The 21,755-nt window shown below is 41.1% G+C and overlaps 1 protein-coding gene across 3 annotated transcripts; it reads left to right on the top strand.

The window, feature by feature from the left end:
* The first annotated feature begins 8,826 nt into the window (after positions 1 to 8,826).
* LOC118935155 (zinc finger protein 75D) lies at positions 8,827 to 20,074 on the top strand. Of its 3 annotated transcripts, XM_036931235.2 has the most exons (4): positions 8,827 to 9,109; positions 10,463 to 10,989; positions 13,476 to 13,602; positions 19,137 to 20,074. In XM_036931235.2, the coding sequence occupies exons 2-4, from the start codon at positions 10,543 to 10,545 to the stop codon at positions 19,841 to 19,843; spliced, it is 1,281 nt and encodes a 426-aa protein (XP_036787130.1). In that variant the 5' UTR covers positions 8,827 to 9,109; positions 10,463 to 10,542; the 3' UTR covers positions 19,844 to 20,074. The 3 variants fall into 3 exon arrangements, with proteins under 3 accessions (XP_036787130.1, XP_036787132.1, XP_036787133.1); XM_036931237.2 differs by lacking the exons at positions 8,827 to 9,109; positions 13,476 to 13,602 and having other exon boundaries at positions 10,817 to 10,989; XM_036931238.2 differs by lacking the exons at positions 8,827 to 9,109; positions 10,463 to 10,989; positions 13,476 to 13,602 and adding an exon at positions 14,288 to 14,356.
* Positions 20,075 to 21,755: the final 1,681 nt, after the last annotated feature.

Genomic DNA, 21,755 nt, shown 5'->3' with positions numbered 1-21,755 from the left:
GGATGGTGGCTATCCTTACTGGTGTGAGGTGATATCTCACTGTGGTTTTTATTTGCATTTCTCTGATTAGTAGTGATGTGGAGCATCTTTTCATGTGTCTGTTGGCCGTCTGAATTTCTTCTTTGGAGAAGTGTCCGTTCATCTCCTCTGACCATTTTTTGATTGGATTATTTGCTTTTTGTTTGTTGAGGTACGTGAGCTCTTTATATATTTTGGAAGTCAACCCTTTATCGGATCTGTCATTTATGAATATATTCTCCCATACTGTAGGATGCCTTTTTGTTCTATTGGTGGTGTCCTTTGCTGTACTGACGCTTTTCAGTTTGATGTAGGCCCATTCGTTCAATTTTGCTTTTGTTTCCCTTGCCCGGGGAGATATGTTCATGAAGAAGTCGCCAATGTTTAGGTCCAAGAGATTTTTGTCTATGTTTTTTCCTAAGAGTTTTATGGTTTCATGATTCACATTCAGGTCTTTAATCCATTTCGAATTTACTTTTGTGTATGTGGTTAGACAGTGATCCAGTTTCATTCTCTTACGTGTAGCTGTCCAGTTTTGCCAACACCAGCTGTTGAAGAGCCTGTCATTTCCACATTGTATGCCCATGGCTCCTTTATCATATATCAATTGACCATATATGTTTGGGTTAATATCTGGACTCTCTATTCTGTTCCACTGGTCTGTGGGTCTGTTCTTGTGCCAGTACCAAATTGTGTTGATTACTGTGGCTTTGTAGTAGAGCTTGAAGTTGGGTAGCGACATCCCCCTGCATTATTCTTCCTTCTCAGAATTGCCTTGGCTATTCGGGGTCTTTGTGGTTCCATATGAATTTTTGAACTATTTGTTCCAGTTCATTGAAGAATGCTGTTGGTATTTTGATAGGCATTGCATTGAATCTGTAGATTGCTTTATGCAGGATGGCCATCTTGACAATATTAATTCTTAGTACTCAAGAGCATGGGATGAGTTTCCATTTGTTAGTGTCCTCTTTAATTTATCTTAAGAGTATCTTGTAGTTTTCAGGGTATAGGTCTTTCACTTCCTAGGTTAGGTTTATTCCTAGGTATTTTATTCTTTTTGATGCAGTTGTGAATGGAATTGTTTTCCTGATTTCTCTTTCTGTTAGTTCACCATTAATGTATAGGAAAGCAACAGATTTCTGTGTATTAATTTTGTATCCTGCAACTTTGCTGAATTCAGATATTATTCTACTAGTTTTGGAATGGAGTCCTTAGGGATTTTTTTGTACAATATCATGTCATCTGCAAATAGTGACAGTTCGACTTCTTCTTTACCAATCTGGAAGCTTGTATTTCTTTGTTTTGTCTGATTGCCATGGCCAGGACCTCCAGTACTATGTTGAATAACAGTGTGGAGAGTGGGCATCCCTGTTTTGTTCCCGATCTTAGAGGAAAAGCTTTCAGCTTCTTGCTGTTAAGTATGATGTTGGCTGTGGGTTTGTCATATCTGGCCTTTATTGTGTTGAGGTACTTGCACTCTATACCCTTTTTGTTGAGAGTTTTTATCATGAATGGATGTTGAATTTTGTCGAATGTTTTTTCAATGTCTATGGAGTTGATCATGTGGTTTTTGTCCTTCTTTTTGTTGATGTGATGGATGATGTTGATGGATTTTTGAATGTTGCCATCCTTGCATCCCTGAGATGAATCCCACTTGATCGTGGTGTATGGTCTTCTTGATATATTTTTGAATTTGGTTTGCTAATATTTTGTTGAGTATTTTTGCATCTATGTTCATCAGGGATACTGGTCTGTAATTTTCTTTTTTGGTTGGGTCTTTGCCTGGTTTTGGTATTAGAGTGATCCTGGCTCCATAGAATGAGTTTGGAAGTATTCCCTCCTCTTCTATTTTTTGGAAAACTTTAAGAAGATTGGGTATTATGTCTTCTCTATATGTCTGATAAAATTCAGCGGTGAATCCATCTGGCCCAGGGGTTTTGTTCTTTGGTAGTTTTTTGATTACTGATTCAATTTCTTTGCTGGTAATTGGTCTGTTTAGATTTTCTGTTTCTTCCTTGGTCAGTCTTGGGAGGTTGTACTTTTCTAGGAAGTTGTCCATTTCTTCTAGCTTTTCCAGCTTGTTAGCATATAGATTTTCATAGTATTCTCTAATAATTCTTTGTATTTCTGTGGGGGCCATCATGATTTTTCCTTTCTCATTTCTGATTCTGTTGATTTGTGTAGATTCTCTTTTTCTCTTAATAAGTCTGGCTTCAGGGCTTATCTATTTTGTTTATTTTCTCAAAGAGGCAGCTCTTGGTTTCGTTGATTTTTTCTATTGTTTTATTCTTCTCAATTTTGTTAATTTCTTCTCTGATCTTTATTATGTCCCTCCTTCTGCTGCCTTTGGGCCTCATTTATTCTTCTTTCTCCAGTATCAATAATTGTGAGTGTAGACAATTCATTTAGGATTGTTCTTCCTTCTTCAAATAGGCCTGGATTGCTGTATACTTTCCTCTTAGAACTGCCTTCGCTGCATCCCACAGAAGTTGGGGCTCTGTGCTGTTGTTGTCATTTGCCTCCATATATTGTGTGATCTCTGTTTTAATTTGGTCATTGATCCATTGATTATTTAGGAACATGTTGTTAAGCTTCCATGTGTTTGTGAGCCTTTTGATTTTCTTTGTACAGTTTGTTTCTAGTTTTATGACTTTGTGGTCTGAGAAGTTCTTTGGTAGAATTTCAATCTTTTTGAATTTACTGAGGCTCTTTTTGTGGCCTAGTATGTGGTCTATTCTGGAAAATGTTCCATGTTCACTTGAGAAGAATGTGTATCCTGCTGCTTTTGGGTGTAGAGTTCTGTAGATGTCTGTTAAGTCCATCTGTTCTAGTGTGTTGTTCAGTGCCTGTGTCCTTATTTATTTTCTGTCTGGTGAATTCGTCCTTTGGAGTGAGTGGTGTGTTGAAGTCTCCTAGAACAAATGCATTGCATTCTACTTCCTCCTTTAATTTTGTTAGTATTTGTTTCACATATGTTGGTGCTCCTCTATTGGGTGCATATATATTCATAATGGTTATATCCTCTTGTTGGATTGAGCCCTTTATGGTTATGTAATGTCCTTCTTCATCACTTATTACTTTCTTTGTTTTGAAGTGTATTTTGTCTGGTACAAGTACTGCAACACCTGCTTTTTACTCCCTGTTGTTTGCATGAAATATCTTTTTCCATCCCTTGACTTTCAGTCTGTGTATGTCTTTGGGTTTGAGATGAGTCTCTTGTAAGCAGCATATAGATGGGTGTTGCTTTTTAATCCATCCTATTACTCTGTGTCTTTTGATTGATGCATTCAGTCCATTTACATTTACGGTGATTATTGAAAGATATGCACGTTTTGCCATTGTGGGCTTTAGATTCGTGGTTACCAATGGTTCAAGGGTAGCTTCTTTACTATCTAACTATCTAACTTAACTCTCTTATTAAGCTATTATAAACACAGTCTAATGATTCTTTATTTCTGTCCCTTCTTATTCCTCCTCGTCCATTCTTTATATGTTAGGTGTTTTATTCTGTACTCTTTTGTGTTTCCTTTGACTGCTTTTGAGTAGTTGATTTTATTTTTTGCCTTTAGTTAGTATTTAGTTGGTCTGCTTTCTTTGCTGTGATTTTATTTTCTCTGGTGACATCTGTTTAGCGTTAGGAGTGCTTCCATCTAGAGCAGTCCCTTTAAAATATCCTATAGAGGTGATTTGTGGGAGGCAAATTCCCTCAACTTTTGCTTATCTGGGAATTGTTTAATCCCTCCTTCATATTTGAATGATAATTGTGCTGGGTACAGTATTCTTGGTTCAAGGCCCTTCTGTTTCATTGCATTAAATATATCATGCCATTGTCTTCTGGCCTGTAAGATTTCTGTTGAGAAGTCTGATGATAGCCTGATGGGTTTTCCTTTGAAGGTGACCTTTCATCTCTCTCTGGCCACCTTTAATACTCTGTCCTTTTCTTTGATCTTTGCCATTTTAATTATTATATGTCTTTGTGTTTTCCTCCTTAGGATCCTTGTGTTGGGAGTTCTGTGAGCTTCCATAGTCTAAGAGACTATTTCCTCCCCCAGTTTGGGGAAGTTTTCAGCAATTATTTCTTCAAATACACTTTCTATCCCTTTTTCTCTCTTCTTCCTCTTCTGGTATTCCTATAATGTGAATATTGTTCCATTTGGATTGGTCACACAGTTCTCTTAATATTCTTTTATTCCTGAAGATCATTTTATCTCTCTCTGCATCAGCTTCTCTTTGTCCCTGTTCTCTGATTTCTTTTCCATTAATGGCGTCTTGCACTTCATCCAGTCTTCTCCTAAGTCCTTTCAGAGACTGTTTTATTTCTGTATTCTGCCTCCCAACTTGATCCTTTAACTCTTGCATATTTCTCTACAGGTCCATCAGCATGGTTATGACCTTTATTTTGAATTCTTTTTCAGGAAGATTGGTTAAATCTATCTTCCCAGGCCCTCTCTTCGGGGTTGTCTGGGTAATTCTGGACTGAACCAAATTCTTCTGAATTTTCATGGCGATAGAGGTAGCTGTAGGCAGGTATTGCATGTGTTAGGTGGGAGAACAATGTCCTTTCCTGCTTGTTGGTTGCCTTGCCCTTCTCCACTGCCTGTGTCAGTTACCCAAACACCTGGAGCAGCCTCCAGATTAATCCCCTGAGGTGCCATGGGCGGGGTCACCTACAGGAGAGCCCAGAGTCCTGAGGGGAGTGCCAGATATGCCAGGTGTGCTCTCCTGTGAGAACGGCGCACCTTCGCGCCTTGCCCTTGCTTCCTCTGCCTGCGCCGGGCAGCTGCACGCTGGCGGCACCCTCTGGTTCTGGCCTGGGCGGCTGCAGTCAACAAGATTTTGGCAGTTGCTGTGGGCGTGGCCGCTCTCTGGGTGCTCTGGCACCACGGGTGCGCGCAGCCTCTCTCCGGCTGCTCTGCCACCACTGGCATGAGCGGCCACTCTCTGGCTGCTCTGCTGCTGTGTCGGGGCCATGTTGGCTGGGGAAATGACTGGCAGGCTGCCTATCACCGTGAGGGGCTTCAGGGGTGCGTTGCCACCCAGGTTGCTGGGGCACCCGAAGTTCCTCTGAATTCCCAGCCTGCTGGGCTGATTGTGCTGGGATGATTCCATCCTGCTGTGAGGCCCCTGTCCCTTTAAGACTTTCAAAAAGCACTCGCTTTTCTTTTGTCCCAGGGGAGCTGGCTGCAGGGACCTGCTCGCAGATTTTATTTCTCCATTTCTGTAATATCCAGCACACCATGCAATGTGTGTCTGGGCTCCTGGTACAGATTACTAGAGCTGGTTATTTAGCAGTCCTGCACTTCCACTCCCTCCCCGCTCTGACCCCTTTCCTCCCACCAGGGAGTTGGGGTGGGGGGAGCACTTGGGTCCTGCTGGGCCGCGGCTTGTATCTTACCCCCTTCGTGAGGTGCTGAGTTCTTGCAGATGTAGATGCCGCCTGGCTGTTGTACTGTATCCACTGGTCTCTCTTTTAGGAATAGTTGTATTTTTTGTACTTTCAAATATATATATGGTTTTGGGAGGAGATTTCTGCTGCCCTACTCACGCTGCCACCTTGGCTCCTCCTCATCTGCTTTGTTTTAATGAGATCATGTTACACAAAATATTTCATGTAAAACACTTAGCACAGTGCCTGGTGTACACATGTATTTGTGTCAACTGTGGGCAGATAAAACTAGCAGATTTCCTTTCTCCTAAGTGCCTGGGTTGAGGTTCAATGTAAAACCACATTGGCAGGAATTTCAGGGAATAATTCACTATGGAAAGGCAGTATTGATGACCTCCCATCTCTGGTAGACATATTTCAAACAGCAGGTATGAGTGCCTTAGCAGAGGCTCCCAAGAAGTCACCACAAAGGATAGTAAGTTCTTATTTCTTACATTCAAATTATTTCATTCCATGCATATTTTACATTTATACTTTTACTGTCTAGTCCTATCATAAAAGAAACCAGAACAGATTTCAATTGTCTTTTATATCAAAGAGAGACTGACACTGGGGTCATAAGCATCCCTGGCTCCCAAGTCCAAGTGGGTACAAAAGGAGACCTGGGACATAGGGACTGACCCTGAGCAAGAGCCACACCTCCTTGTAACAAAGGTAGCATGTGAGAATGGCAGGACACCCCAAGGTAGAGAATCAGTACCACATTTAAGCCATGTGGAAAGCCTGACAGAGCCAGGCTGAAAGGTAAAGTGGCATGTCAAGCACAATGGAAACAAAACCTATAGTACCAGCATGGGATAGCAAGTATGGCACAAATTTTATAACAAAAATCCCACTGAATATATTGATTTTTTTTTCAGGAAAACCCTTTAGAAAGCACTTTATCTAAAAGTTTTTACTTATGGGTCTAAACATCATAATCAGAAATTTTGAGATTCTAATTTAAGTTCCCTTTTAAGAAGAATTTAGAAATTTACTATCGAATCACTCCATCAACCTATATAACTGTAGAATGTGCCCAATCACCACCACCGCTTAAGAGCTGCAATATACCAAAATGTTTTACAGTTGAAAGTTAAGTCTTAATATGTGTTACAAGAAAACCAACTAGCAAATTTATTAACACTAAGAGAATTTCTAACTTCTTTTTTCCCCAGGAGCTCCATAAGATCAAGATCAGTGAAAGGAGAAATGTGTTTTTGAAGGATTTTCTTTTAATCTTCAATCTAGCTTGAAAACACTTTTGAATATAAATTGACTTCCATTCTTGAAAGGAAGACTCATTTCCTTCTGACCATATAATTTCTTATGAAGAAAGAATTATATGCATTTCTTCTTCAAGAGGAATGGTTTAAGATTGCCTCTCACCTGACACAGGTACACGGAAAAGAGGCAGTAGGAATGATGTAGGAAAATTAACAATGTCAGAAAATAGTTGTTGATGACAATTTACTCATATCACACCCACAAAATATTTGATAAATCTTGCAGTTAACATTAGTATCCTTATACAAATGTGGGTAAAATTGTAATATTTCCAGACTATCTTGCCTGGCTTTAGTACATCTGCATATCAATAGGCATTCAGAGGTGGAAAGAAGTATGGCTCTAGTGCATTTGCATCATTCCTTGGGGTGGAGTTTCATAAAAGAAAACATGGCTCAATGTATGCTTTTACTACTAACCATATTAACAACACAAAATGAAATTTGTTTTAAGTGCATTAAAACTTATCTTCCTGGAGTCTACAGTCCTTTAAAAGAATTTTCTCATTTCTTTGAAGCATAAAAAACCATAGTAGGTTGTCAGAAAAATCAAAGACAACATTATACTTATTTCTATACTCACTCTAAAATGGTTAATTGTATAATCTACAGACTATTGAGCAATTACAAGGAATAATTTTGTGCCGATTAATATACAAACTCCACGTCGTTTAAAAACCTTACAAAAAAGAAAATACCTTTTATCTGCCCATCTGCTTGGTGATTCAGCTGAAGGTGAAACCTGGGAACTGTCCAGAACTAATAGTGCCTTGACTCCCTCTTACTTGTCATAAAACATTAGGTTGAAAACGCCTGACTTCAGGAACATAGCTTTGAAAGAACCATCCTGAAAATATTTCTCTGTGGCAAACATCTTTACTAGCTTCTTGGACTGCAGATAAGGCACTGTGTCTTCTTGCACACTTCTGGGCGTTTTTGCTGGTCAAATGAGGATTGACCATAGCTTCTGAGTCACATCTGTATTTGCATGTAAAAAAACAGACATGTGCTCTTTATTTTCCTCCTGGGCATGCAGGTTTCTTTCTGCTTGCCTGAGTGGTTCTACCACTGACTTCCAAAAGGCCTCAGTTTTATGCCTCTGTCCGAGGTACAAGTACTTTGTCCTCTTTTATTCATACGGACAATTTTCGTCTGAGTGGCTCAATGCTAAGTAAGCACGGCTCAATTGGAGAAACTGTCAACCTGGGATACTCAGGTTCTCAGAAAGATGACTTATCCAGAGGGCTATGCTAAACATTACAGGAGATAAAGATAAGACAAGGTCCCTGTCCTTCAGGGAAGCATGATTTAATAGAAAAAGCACGGGATATCCAACAGGAGACCTCAATTTGGCATGTCAAGCACAATGGAAACAAAACCTATAGTACCAGCATGGGACAGCGAGTATGGCACAAATTTTATAACAAAAATCCCACTGAATATATTGATTTTTTTCAGGAAAACCCTTTAGAAAGCACTTTATCTAAAAATTTTTACTTATGGGTCTAAACATCATAATCAGAAATTTTGAGATTCTGATCATCATAATCAGAAATCTGTCACTGGTCATCTGTGTGACCCTGAGGATGTTGACGTTCAATCTCAATTTCTTTATAATGTCAAAGAGAAATATAAACGGAACCTACATCACCAAGTGAAAACCTATCCAAGAAGAATAAAACAGTAATAGTTGGGGAGGACGTGCTGGTGAACCAGAAAGGGCTTTAATAAATATAAGGGGCTGTAGTTCCTGATCTAGCGAGGGGCCTGATCAGGACCAAACTGCCTTTTATTCAAGGAGGGTCCCGGCAAGCCTACTAACAACTTTCGGGGCGGCAGCCCTTATTGGGAGAAATTGTGAGTAGAAAGAGCCTCCACCACCGAAAGAGACGCAGGAACAGTCCCCACGCACAGCGCCTCCCAGGTCGGGAATAGGCGACTGTGGCACTGGATTCGGTAGGCTACATCGCTCCGGGCTGAAACGGAGCGCTCCTGCGGGGTGGACAGGACTAGCGAAACCCTTCCCGGTCAGACGAGCGGAGACCCAACAGGTAGATGGCTGGGAGTGGCTGTCAAGCCACCGGAAACTCCTCCTTCCTTTTCCGGTTGGGGCTCCGTCGGCCGCCAGCTACCCCAAAATGGCGAGTCGGGGTACGGTCTCGGGGAGATAGAGGAGCCAGGTGGGGAACTGATTTCACGAGGCCCCTGCGCTCCGGACCTCGGAGCTTCAGGGGCCCGAGGGCGCGCGCTTCCTGCCACCGCTCCCCAAGTGGCGTCCGAACCGCGTGCTCCCTCCCCCGAGCGGCAGGAGGTGTGGCGACTGGGGAGCGGAGCTGAGGGAGTGGGAAGTGGCGTCCGCGGAACCCGGAGCTGTGTGGAGGTAATCGGGAAGCCTGTTTTCCCTTTGGATTTGGTCAGAGAGCCCCTGGGAATCCCGGCTGCAGGTGCAGGCGCTGCCGGGGGGCGGCTGCGTGGCGGCGCGCGGGGAGGGGCGCTCAGCCCGGGTGTGTTCGCAGGGCCGGCAGTGCCCGGCGGCCAGCAGCCTGAGCGCGGGCGGGACTTCCTACAGCCACATGGAACCTCCGGAAGCGAGCGTGTTTACCCTCCGTGAATTTATGACCCAGGGGTGTTGCTGAAGCACCTCGGAGGCTGCCTGTGGGCGGCGGGCTTATAGGGCAGTCCTTGTGGTCGCCCCAGAAGGTGTAGCGAGTTAGTGGCGGGGAATGGGACAGTCATATCTAGCACTGCACCCCGCGAAACTTTTCTGTTTCCACTGACTTATGATCACGTCACTGGAGAAAGGGTCATTTCAACCTCAAGACATTAGCTTCTGCTGACATAAAAATACAGGAGCTGTCCCTGTACATCTTCAGCCTGGATAGGCAATAAGAAACCAATCGTTTCTCTGAGTACCCGTGGCATCTTCGAAAGAACTTTGTTGCTGTTTCGGCTGGGTCATCTCAGGGAAAATCAGGTTCTCAAGGCTATCCTCAGCCTTACTTAAAGATCTATAGGACCCTGAAGAAATCTAAAGTCAGGAGAAGGGTTACTTTTACTAGGACCCTTCCTATCACTTAAGAACCTTTCATTATTGTTTTCCAAAAAAAGTACCCCCCGAATGTTGCTGGTGTCTGGTTGCTTAGGGGACGGGATATTTGCTGAGAGGAGTAAGGTTATTTTTTTCCCTAATTACTTTACTTCTTTTCTGATCTGGCTGATCTCATTTCTCCTGCCATATAATGGAAAGGAGAATACCAATGTTCCATGAAATTAAGGTTTCAATCTTCATAAGTGGATGAAGGAGCATAGAAATCGTTTTCCCTCTGACTAAAGACGAAATGCCGGGATGATCTGTTGAAATTTGGAGAAACTCAAATATGCCCTGTTTATGAAGAGGAGACAGGAAGCATGCAAATTAAATATTGTATAATCTCAAAAGCTTTTAGTGAGTGGGTTTCAGTTTTTCATCCACTGACCTTTCCTCAACCTTTAAGAAGAAAGTTACCATTTGAATGGTGCTTTGTTTCAGAGCTGAGTAGCAAAGAAAAGGAGAAAAACATTAGTTGTGAAATAATTTGTTCTCATGAGTGTCCTAATACTTCGCAGTTGATTTTAAAGGGGAGGCAGGACAGGTTCTTTTCTGTTCATTCTTCTCTGAGAACTATAAGTAGCAAACAAGTATGTGTTATGTGGCTTTCTTCTTCATGGGTACTTATTTTCTCCCCTCCCCTAGTGCCCTTAGGGAGAAGATCTACTGGTTCCTTTTGTACCAAACCTGACAAGACCTCAGTTGTCAAAGGTGGCTCCAGGAAGATGGCACATATAGGAGTAAAACTGTTCCTAGAACAAATGATGATGAGACATCTGAAGGTGAATACATGCTCATACCCACACATGGAGGCTTTATGGGAGACTAAGGGGTCTGTGAAAGAGACCTCCTGTCACAGTGAGAAACCCAGCCCACAAACAGACAATCTGGGTCCTGAGAGTGCTCGCCAGCACTTTCGGGGCTTCTATTATCATGAAGCACCTGGACCACTCGAGGCTGTCAGCCAGCTTCAGGAATTATGCCATCAGTGGCTAAGGCCAGAGATCCACTCAAAAGAGCATATCCTGGAGCTTCTGGTGCTAGAGCAGTTCCTGACCATTCTGCCCAGGGATACCCAGAACTGGGTACGGAAGTATCATCCACAGAGCATCAAAGAGGCTGTGGCCCTGGTAGAACGCTTTCAGAGAGAACCTGGTGGACAGAATAATGAGGTGAGAAGAAAGATTCCTTACTTGTGCAATAAAATAGGATAAAGGTGGATATGTCCAGGTGGGGGTGGTGATTGAAGAATGACATGGATTAGGTCACTCCTGTATTGTTCCTTTAGGACAGGATCTGAAATCACAGACATGCAGCAGTAGTTGGCTATAGGTCCTGGAGCTCCTGGCAGTCTTCTCTGCCCTTAGGAAAAAGAAATGCATTTTGCCCTCTTTCATGCCAGGGAAATTTGAGGGTAGTGGTCCTAGTCTGGCAAGGCCAAGGAGACAGGGCTTCAATTCTTAGAAACAGAAGAATAAAAGGCAAGAAAGGGTTGAGAAAGGGGACAAAAATCTAGACAAATGGACAATACTTAGAGATCAAAGGAGAGAGAGGGTAGCAAACAGAAGTATAAACAACTCAGGATACTGCAAAAGAAAAGAAGAAATGGGAAGAAAAAGGGGAAACAAGGATACAGAAAGAAGAAAAATGTCAACAGAGAGGTGGAGAGAATCAGGATGTTGAGGAATAATGCCCTCTGTAGTAGGAACACACACCTCTGGGCCAGAAGAAAAGAGCCTCCATTGCCCTCCTTTAGGGGTCTGTGCTTGGCCTTGCTGAGTGGAAAACCAAGATACCCCTTGGGTGATAGCATCACCCATCCTTTCCTTGGGAACCCACAGTGAGGAAGAGGATAGGATATATTTTGGTGTCTTATTACAACGAATCATATGAAAGGAGGTTAGAGTCCAACTCTTCCCCAATTTTTCCTCCATTGCATCCCCTTTCTCCATGAAATCCTTCCCTGGCCACAGGAATATTGGAAAATCTGACTGATAGGAAATCCTTTTTTATTCAATGGCTTTTTTTTTTGAGAAAATGAGAAGATAGAAATCCATTGACTCCAGGATCCAAGTCAAGTAAGGCAGTGAAGGCAGTGAGAACTTTTTCACACCTTTTTTTTCATTTTATCCTAATTTGCCCAGATGTATATAGTTCTCCATGAGAAAATGGTGGCACAATATCTCTTCAGTTTTTTTTATTACTTCCTTTAATGTCACACACTCCCCAAATATGTCTCCACTCCTGTTCATCCCTCCACCACTGCCTCAAAACCAAAAGTAAATTCTGTGCTAATGAAGATGGGGATTATTTCTAGGTCACAGCCCCTGAGCTGGGAAAAGAGGCAGTGCTCTTGGGAGAAACAGCAGTGACCCTAGGCTTTAAGTGGCAGCCAGCAGAGCTCCAACCAATGGGTGTTATTCTAGAAAGAATGTTGGGATACATACCTGGTACTACAAGAACAGCTGGGCTAGAATACTCCCAAAAAACCCAGCCTGTATATGAAAGAGGTGAGGAGCTTCATAAATAATACTCTTCTCCTGGGAGCTGTGATAGTAATTGGTTCAGCTAGAATATCGGAATTTTCCAGATGCCCAGCCATGCTAGCAGTTAGGATGTCTCTCAGGCAGGAGTATGATAGTCCAGTGGTGGGTGAAGGTGAGGCTGGGTCTGGGGTACAGAAATATCTGAACCATAGAACCCTACTAGTCACACCTTCCTCAGAAATTTGAGAGGAGAGAAGAAGATGGAAAGGGACTAGTGGGGTCATCTCACCCTTGTATGTTAGAGAAATTGGGATCACAAATGGGCCATCAGGGGCAGAATGGAAAGAGAATTACACACCAGAAAAAAAATTATAAAGGACAAAAATCTCCCACATTTCCTACCATACACTGGAGGACCCGAATCTTTCATTTTCAGACACCTCTAATTCTTGCCCACCCTAGTGAACAGTTTTTATGAGAGGGACAAAAACAATGGATTTCCTTTTATTAATTTCTGTTATGAACTATGAACTCTGGGGAAACAGTCAACTGGGTTCTATGGAATGGTGGACATTAGGTTTTTATTTACAATGAGAAGGCCACTTATGGCACCACATACACATACTTATGAAGATGAGCCATCTTTACTCTGAAGGAGTCCTGATGTTTGATATTTTAGAAATCAACCTCAGGATATTCATAAACAGAAAAGAGAGGAATTTTCTCTGGCTCTTTTCCATCCACACTTGTGCCTGCTCAACAGATTCTAGCCTTTTCTGAGCAGAAAAACACCCAAACCTGGAAGACGGCATGTGAGCTTATCTTGCCTGAGTGCCAGGTAACCTGTACTTCCCAGCTTTTTCAGACAGCCTGGAAGCAGCCTTGTCTGTGCTTTTCTCTGATGCTTGTGACCCACAGTGCTCGGCAGATGTTCTGAAGCGTGTTAGCCCAGGATGTTCTCTAGGCAACTAGGCTTGGCGCATTGGGAGTTGGGCACCTCCCAAGCTGTTTCCTGATCTCTTGGCTCCTTGCTTTTTTGCCATCTCACTTTTTATCCCCCTGAATCCTAAAATCTTAACTTGAGTGACAAACCTGACCTGTAATTCGGAGATGAGTGCTAGAACAACTTCTGTCATGGCAAGTACTGAACTGAATCCCATTCTCTTCTTTAGAGTTTGTTGACGTTTGAAGATGTGGCCATGTCTTTTTCTGAGGAAGAATGGAAATTACTGAACCATACCCAGAAGATGCTGTACAATGATGTAATGCAGGAAAACTATGAGGCTGTCATCTCGCTAGGTAAAGATTCTGCTTTGCTTTTGTGTTGAAGTTGAGGAATCTGTTCTATTCTCAGTCCTTGGAAAATGCACTCCTTTGAAGGAGTCCCAGAGTTCCAGTAGCTGCTTGGCTGTCCACCTGGTGGGGCAGGGGAAAGGGAAGGCATATGCAGATCACCTGGAGAGGTTTTTACAAGGAGATGTCTCACTTGTTCATTCCAAATAGAATTCTTGATCTAGCACACTCTTGCCTCACCCTGATAACCTGTTCTTCCCATATCTTTTCCATCTCAGGAGAGGGTGCCTTGATTTACCCAGTGACTCGGGCCAAAAACCTCTCAGTTATCCTTTCTTCCAGCCTTTGTTGTACCCCACAACCGATCCATCAGCAAGTCCTCTTAGTTCTGTCTTCAGAATAGATCCTGAGTACAACCATGTGTCAGCCTCTTTTGCTCTTACCATCCTAGTCTAAGCCACCATCATCTCTAACCAAGGCTACTTCAGTGGCACTGGACTCCCATTCCCCATATCACCTTCGTGTGTCCTCCTAAGGTTCTGCCCATTTAAGCATTTGGAGTAAATGAAAGTATAAAAGAGTCATTCGCTCTTCCTGAAAATAGTTAGGAACTAAAATGGCGGTCCATGACCTCAAGATTTTATTCTCAGAACATTATTGTTGCACCCTAAACTTAAACTTATCTGTTTAGCACAAGGGGAAGAACCATAGATCCAAGGTCCCCAAGAGCTCAAGGACAGTCTTGGAGAGTCTCCTACAGGTAAATATATAAATGGAAGAGGAGAAATTTTTCCTTGATAGGCACCTTTACAGGGGCTTAACATTTTAAGATTCTCTTCCTGTATTTTTTTTGTCTCTCCAAAAGGTGCCTTTATTTTTATTTTATTTTTTATTAAAGTACCATTGATACACAGTCTTATGAAGGTTTCACATGAACACTGTGTTTCAACATTCACCCATATTATCAAGTCTTCACCCCATTGTCGTCACTGTCCACCAGCATAGTAAGATGCTGGAGTCATTACTTGTCTTCTCCGTGCTGTTCTTCCTTCCGCGTGACTGCTAATTATAGTGCCACTCAGTCCCCTTTCCCCTCCCCACTCACCTTCCCTAACCCCTCCCCTTTGGTAACCGCTAGTCCCTTCTTGGAGTCGGTCTGTCTGTTGCTGTTTTGTTCCTTCAGTTTTTGCTTTGTTCTGCTCCACAGATGAGTGAAGTCGTTTGGTACTTTCTTTCTCCGCCTGGCTTATTTCACTGAGCATAATACCCTCTGCTTCTGTATTTTTTAACTGAACTTTTTATTGAGATAATTATAGATTCACATGCAAATTTAAAATGTGATATGAAGAGAACCCAGGTACACTTTACTCAGTTTCCTTCAATGATGAGTTGTGCAAAGGTATCATATGATATCACAACCAGGATATTGATACTGATACGATCTGTTGACCTTATTCATATTTCTCATTTTACTTGTATTCATCTGTGTGTGTATGTATTTACTTCTGGAAAATTTTATCAGGTGTAGATTTGTGTATTCACCACCACAGTCAAGCTGCTGGACCATTCATTCCATCCCTACAAGGCTCCCTCCTGTTGACCTTTAACAACCACATCCACTTCTCTCCCAACACCCCACTCCATCACCAACCCATGCCAACCACTAATCTCTTCTACATTTCTAAAATTTTACCATTTCAAAAATGTTATATAAATAGAATCATAAAGTGTGTGTCCTTTTGGGATTAACTTTTCTCATTTAAAATAATTCCCTGAAAATTCATCTAAGTTGTCACAGGTATCAATAGTTCAACTTCTTTTAACTGCTGATTAGCATTCCATGGTATTGATATGCCACAGTTTGTTTAACCTTTCACCCACTTAAAGATACATTTGCTGTCTTCGGGTTTTGGCTATTGTGAATAAGACAGCCATCAGCATTACACAGGATTTTGTGTAGAGATATATTTTCATTTCTCTGGGATAAATGTCTTAAAGAGGGCAATTTCTGGTTCATACGGTGATTACACATTTAATTTCATAAGAACATGATAAACTATTTTCCAGAGTGACTCTACCATTTTACATTCCAACTGCAATGGTTGAGTGATCCAGTTCTCCACATCCTTGCCAGTGTTTAATATTGCCACCATTTAAAAAAATGTTTGCCATTTTGATAGATATTTAGTGTTATCTCATTGTGGTTTGGGTTTGCATTTCCAGAATGGCTAATGATCTTTTATAGCTTTTCATGTGCTTATTTGCAATGTCTATATTCTCTTCTGTGAAATGTCTTTTGCCCATATTTTAATTATTGTCTTAACTGTTGAGTTTTGAGGGTTCTTGATAAATTCTAAATTCTAGTGCTTTGGTGGATGTTCAGTTTGCAAATAGTTTCCCCAAGTCTGTATATCATCTTTTTATTCTCTTCCCATGGGCTTCCATGGAGTAAACAATTTTCATTTTGATGAGGACCAATTTTTCCTTTTTTCCTTTTATGGATTGTAGTTTTGGTGGTCAAACTAGAACTCTGACTAGTTCTAGATTACTAAATTTTTTTCCTATGTCTTTAACTAGAAGTTTTATAATTTTACATTTAAGTTTGTGATCCATTTTGAGTTAATTATATGAGGTGTGAAGTTCAGGTTGACGTTCACTTTTTTGCCTGTGGAGGTTCCACTGTGTCAGCCCCATGTGTTGAAAAGGCTGTCCTCTCCCCATTGAACTGCTTTTGCGCTTGTGTCAGAGATGAGTTGAGCATATTTTTGTGCATCTGTTCTCTTCCACTGAGCTATGTGTCTCTTTCCCTCTGTTAATATTGCACTGCCTTTATTACTGCAGGTATCTAATATAGTAGCCTTACTATCTATGAGGTAGAGTGTTTCTTCCCACTTCATTTTTTGTCCAGATAAAATTTTATTTTAGCTATTCCAGGGCCTGTGGCTTTCTATATAAATTTTGGAGTAAGCTTATCTGTGTCTACAAGAAACTGTTGGGATCATGCTAGAAATTACATCAAACTTATGTATTAGTTTGAAGAGGTTTGATGTCTTTATTTTACTATGCTAATTTTTCTAATTAATGAAAACAATATGTCTATTTCTTTAGGTCTTCTTTGCTTTCATCAACTTTTTATAATTTTCAGTGTACAGATACTCTACATGTTTTGTTAATAAGTATATGCCAAGGCATTGCATTCTCATTAGAGCAATTGTAGATGTTATTATTTTTAATATTGTTCTCTGCGTGTTCCTTGTTTCCATATAGGAATGCCACTAATTTTGTGTTTTGATCTTATATCCTGTAACTCTTGAACTCACTTATCAGTTCTAAGAGTATTCTTTGTAGATTACTCGAGATTTTTACACATAGACAATCACATCATCTGCAGTGACTTTTATTGCTTTTTCTTACCTTACTGCATTAGTTCTAACTTTTAGTGCCATGTTGAATAAGAGTGGTGAGAGCAGACATCCTTGCCTTGATCCCAATTTTATCATGAAAGTATTGAGTCTTTCACTATTACCTATGATGTTAGTATGGGATTTTTTGTTGTTAATTTTTATAAAGTTAGTGTAATTCCTACCTTTCTGGTGTGTTTTTCATGAATAGATGTGGTGTTTGTCAAATACTTTTCTGTGTCAAGCGGTAGGAATATGATGTTTCAAAGCTTGTTGATATGGTGGGTTATGTTGTTGATTTCAAATGTTGAACTAGCTTTGTATGCCTGGGATAAATCCTATTTGATCATGGTATGTTATTCCTAAATGTTGTTCTATTCAGTTTGCCAGTATTTTGAGGATTTTTACATTAAGTTCTTGGGAGATGTTAGTCTGTAATTTTCTTTTTTAGTATGTGCTGTCTTTGTATGCCTTTGCTCTCAGGGTAATGCTGGGCTCATGAAATGAGTTGGGTAAGTATTTGCTGTTCTTTCTTCTGGAAGAGATTATATAAGATCATTAGTTCTTTAAATATTTGATATAATCCTCTGGTAACACCATATGGATCTCGACATTTCTCTTTTTGGAAGTTTTTAAATTATGACTTCAATTTCTTTAATAATACTAGTGTTATTCAGGTTATCTCTTTCATGCTGGGTGAATTCTGGTAGTATGTGGCTTTTGAGGAATTGGTCCATTTTTTTCCTAACTTTAAATTCTTAAACAAAAGTTGTTTATAGTATTCCCTTGTTATCTTTTTAACGGCTGCAAAATGTGTAGTAATAGACCCAGTCTCCTTCCTGATATTTGTGATTTGTGTCTTATCCTTGTCAGTTGTGATAAAGATTTATCAATTTTACTGGTTTTTTTGAAGTATAAGCTTTTTATTTGGTCGTGATTTTGGTCTGATCTTTATTATATCCGTTCTTCAACTTGCTTTGGGTTTATTTTGCTTCTTTTTCTAGTTTCTTAAGGTAGAAACATAGATTACTGACTTGAGACCTTTCCCCTTTTCTATTGCAAGCATTAATAGCTATACATTTTCCTCTGAGCACTTCTTTACTTGCATTTTTGTATGTTGCAATTTCATTTTCACCCAACTATACATTTTTAGATTTCTTTTGAAACTTTCTCTTTGAGCCACGGATTATTTAGAAGTGTATTGTGTCATGTCCACATATTTTTGGATTTTCCTGTTGTCTTTCTGTTTTTGAATTCTAGTCTAATTCCATTTTTGTCAGATGGCTTGTTGTTACTCAAGTTATGATATTTGTTTTTGCTTTTTCAGTCTGATGGGTGACTTTTTGTTATATCCTGATCATTTTGTCTATTATGTTAGGAGAGATTGGGTCCTATTTAATATTTTAATTCAATGGACAGTTGCCCTGTTCTAGTTTAGCACATAGGTTCTTTCCTACTTTTGTGGGGTGTGCTTCTAGTGACGCTTTACTTTTCAGAACCTTTATGGTGTTATTTTGGTTTCTTTGGTGTATCTGGTACATATGTCCCTGCTGGTGCTGCCTGAGGGTGAGGAAGGTATTTACCTATACCAGAGTGTCTTTCAATGGAAAAGGGGAGTTTCAAACCCACAAGGAAGAAGAGGCTTCCTGAGCCAGACCACTTGTGGCTTGGTCCCTGTTGCTAGTTCTGCCCATCAACTTTGGTGTCTCCTACATGGGATTCTGATGTTGTAAGAAGGTTTCCCACCCAGACTAGGGAAGGAATGAGCCTATCCAGGGAGACTTCTGTTGTTAGGTTGAGGTTTAAAAAACACTTGATGTGGGTTGCCTCCCTCTGTTGAGTGTGGGGATGTAAGACGTGCTGCCAAGGTCTGCTGCTAGTCCTGGGGTCCCAAACAATGTTGTCTTCTTTTAACCACATTTTAGAATTTTCTCTTGGTCGTGCCTTGCACTCTTCAATTGCTTTGTTGTTGTGTCTAGCAGGGGGAATCAGAGAAATAGGTCTGTGTCTTTTTGTCCAGATTGGACTAGAAATCATTGTTCCTGTACTGTTTTTAAGTACTCATTGATTTCTCTCTCCATTCCTATAGTGTTGTCATTCTGGGACACAGATGGCTGATTCTTCTGTTTATTCCAACAGGGTTAAAGCTCAAAAATGACACTGGAAATGACCAACCTATATCGATTTCTACATTAGAAAGACAAGCGTCAGGATGCAAAGTATTAAGAAAGGCCAGAATGAAAGTTGCCCAGAAAACAACAGACAAAGGAAATGATGGTACACGCAGGGTACGCAAGCGGCATCAAGCCTTCCTAGGGAAGAAAAGAAGGAAACTTTCAACTTGTAAACAAGAGCTTCCAAAGCATATGGATCTTCACGGGAAAGGCCATGCAGAAGAGAAACCTTTTAAATGTCAGGAATGTGGGAAAGGCTTCAGAGTTAGTTCTGACCTTATTAAGCACCAGAGAATTCACACTGAAGAGAAACCCTATAAGTGTCAACAATGTGATAAGAGGTTTCGGTGGAGTTCAGATCTTAATAAGCACTTAATGGCACACCAAGGAATAAAACCATATAGATGCTCATGGTGTGGGAAAAGCTTCAGTCATAACACAAATCTACACACACATCTAAGAATTCACACAGGAGAGAAGCCCTTTAAATGTTATGAATGTGGAAAAAGATTCATTCAGAACTCCCACCTTATTAAACACCAGAGAACCCACACAGGTGAGCAGCCTTATACTTGTAGCATATGCAGAAGAAATTTTAGCAGGCGGTCAAGCCTTCTTAGACACCAGAAACTCCACAGGGGAAGGGAATCATGTCCAGTGTCTCCAGTCTGAAGAGAGTCACCATATGGAGCTTGACCCTAGAGGTGATGAAAGAATACAAAATTCTGAGGCATCCAATGATAGGAATTTGTCATCAACAGAAAATTTGTGAAGGGTGCATGTCACGTTTCACAGAAGGGAATCGACGCTGTACCTCTTTTATTCAGCATTGTATCTTCAGTGCCTAGCAGAAGACTGATACATAATGAGTACCTTATAAATAAAAGAAAGAAAATATAGTTATCATAAATCTATAATTATCTATCTAACTAACTGTCTGGTTACTCAGCTTCTCCACCCTCTGTAGTCTAAATTCTCCAGGTATCAGGTGCTCAGCAATTGTATGATGGCTATGAGTCCTGCTTTCATTCTTTCTCGGGAGAGATGGAAAATAAGAGTGATCAGGTCCTCTGAAGGGAGCTCAGAAAGATTTACTAAGTTAGAGTTTCTATGGCTGTTCTGTCTGCATGAACATCTAAGCCCAGGCTCAGGGAATTTTATTGTAGAGCAGGAAGAGAGGATTCCATGTTTTCCCTCAGAGAAGTGTCCCATTCTATTTGCCTCTCCCCTGAGCACCCACTACCATAATGTTTTCTGTCTGGGATTGTTAGTAGCAAGCAAAGGCCCAAATGCCAACATAGACATAGGGACCTTGCAAGCCCTATGTATTTCTCTGACTGCTGATCCTCCCAACACTGAGGCATATAGAATGACATGATGAAGGAGACAGTCTGGGCCCTCATCCAGGTATCTATCTGTCTCTTTGTAGAAAGCGTAGGACAGTGGTGAATGGCCTTTTTTTTTTTAATTGTGACTATGGGGGCTGGAGGCTTTCCAACTGGTCCCACACTTCTCCAGGGCCTAAAGGGAGGCTCATTTTTATGGCTGCTTAGCTACAGCCCTGTACACCTGTATGTTCTACAGGAAGGTCTGGGTAATTTACAAACGGATTTAACTGAGAATAGCAAGGAGAACCCTGTGGCCTCTTGGCCTCGGTGCACACTGGATACCAGGAGGGAACGTCCAGAAATGTCAGGGCAAAGTAGGGCCTGTGGCTTAGAGTGATGGCCCTGATGGGAGCTCAGTCAGATGGAAATTGCTTTTGATGTTGGTGGTTTCTCTTCCTTCCCCACTGGCCTCAGTGATTATCTCCTGAGAAGACCATGTGATGTCAAGGGAAGGGCAGGGAAGGTGGAAGGCATGGATTTATATGTGTGTCAGATCCTAGTTTAAGATGTTGGCCAAAGTTTCTACATGTTATTTCATCAAGTATTACCTTTTAAAATAAGATGGCATGTTTTCTATTAAATGCAAACACTAAACAGACCTCCATTGTTACAGAATCACCCAGAGATAGCCAGTATTCACCTTTTTGGAATAGATGTCTTAAGACGTTTTTTCCATCAAGAGACCTCCATGGCCTGTTTTCAGGTTTGTAAAGTGGAGGCCATAATTCCTCCCTCTCAGGGCTGCTGTAAGGATTAAATGAGACACATGAGTATGTCTCACACTGATAGGCCACAGCAGATGTTCCATAAACATTTGGAACATTCTTCATGTTTCCACTAGCTATTTAAAAATCATCAACTTTGTGTACTTGTCCAGCTTTTCAGCATCCTTAATTAGCAGGGTTTCCATGATTTCCAGCTGATTATTGAGCCTGCTAATGACAGTCAGAAGGGTCCCGTACTGGTGTGACATTCCTCTCTAGAGATGCTTCTCTAGTCAAGTCATAAGATAATGTCCCTGTTTAGTTTGACACGCTGAAATGAGTAAGAGAACCAAAGTATATTAGATGCTCTCAACTTGGGATGCCTGGAAAAGGAGGGGAGGTGATGGCCATGGGTGGACTTTGCGGGCAGTATTTGCACTGTGAGGTGCATCCTCAAGCTAATGAAGGAGGAAAGAGGTGACTGTAGCATGG

This window comes from Manis pentadactyla, chromosome X (genome assembly GCF_030020395.1).
Source record: "Manis pentadactyla isolate mManPen7 chromosome X, mManPen7.hap1, whole genome shotgun sequence".
In the NCBI taxonomy this organism is placed as follows: Eukaryota; Metazoa; Chordata; class Mammalia; order Pholidota; family Manidae; genus Manis; species Manis pentadactyla.
Note: the sequence above shows the minus strand (reverse complement) of the source record. Positions and strands in the feature narration are given on the sequence as shown.

Coding starts and splice junctions, on each gene's coding strand:
- LOC118935155 (XM_036931235.2), top strand. CDS start 10,543: ATGGCACATATAGGAGTAAAACTGTTCCTAGAACAAATGATGATGAGA. Junction 10,990..13,475: donor CTGGTGGACAGAATAATGAG/GTGAGAAGAAAG, acceptor TCTCTTCTTTAG/AGTTTGTTGACGTTTGAAGA. Junction 13,603..19,136: donor TGAGGCTGTCATCTCGCTAG/GTAAAGATTCTG, acceptor TTATTCCAACAG/GGTTAAAGCTCAAAAATGAC.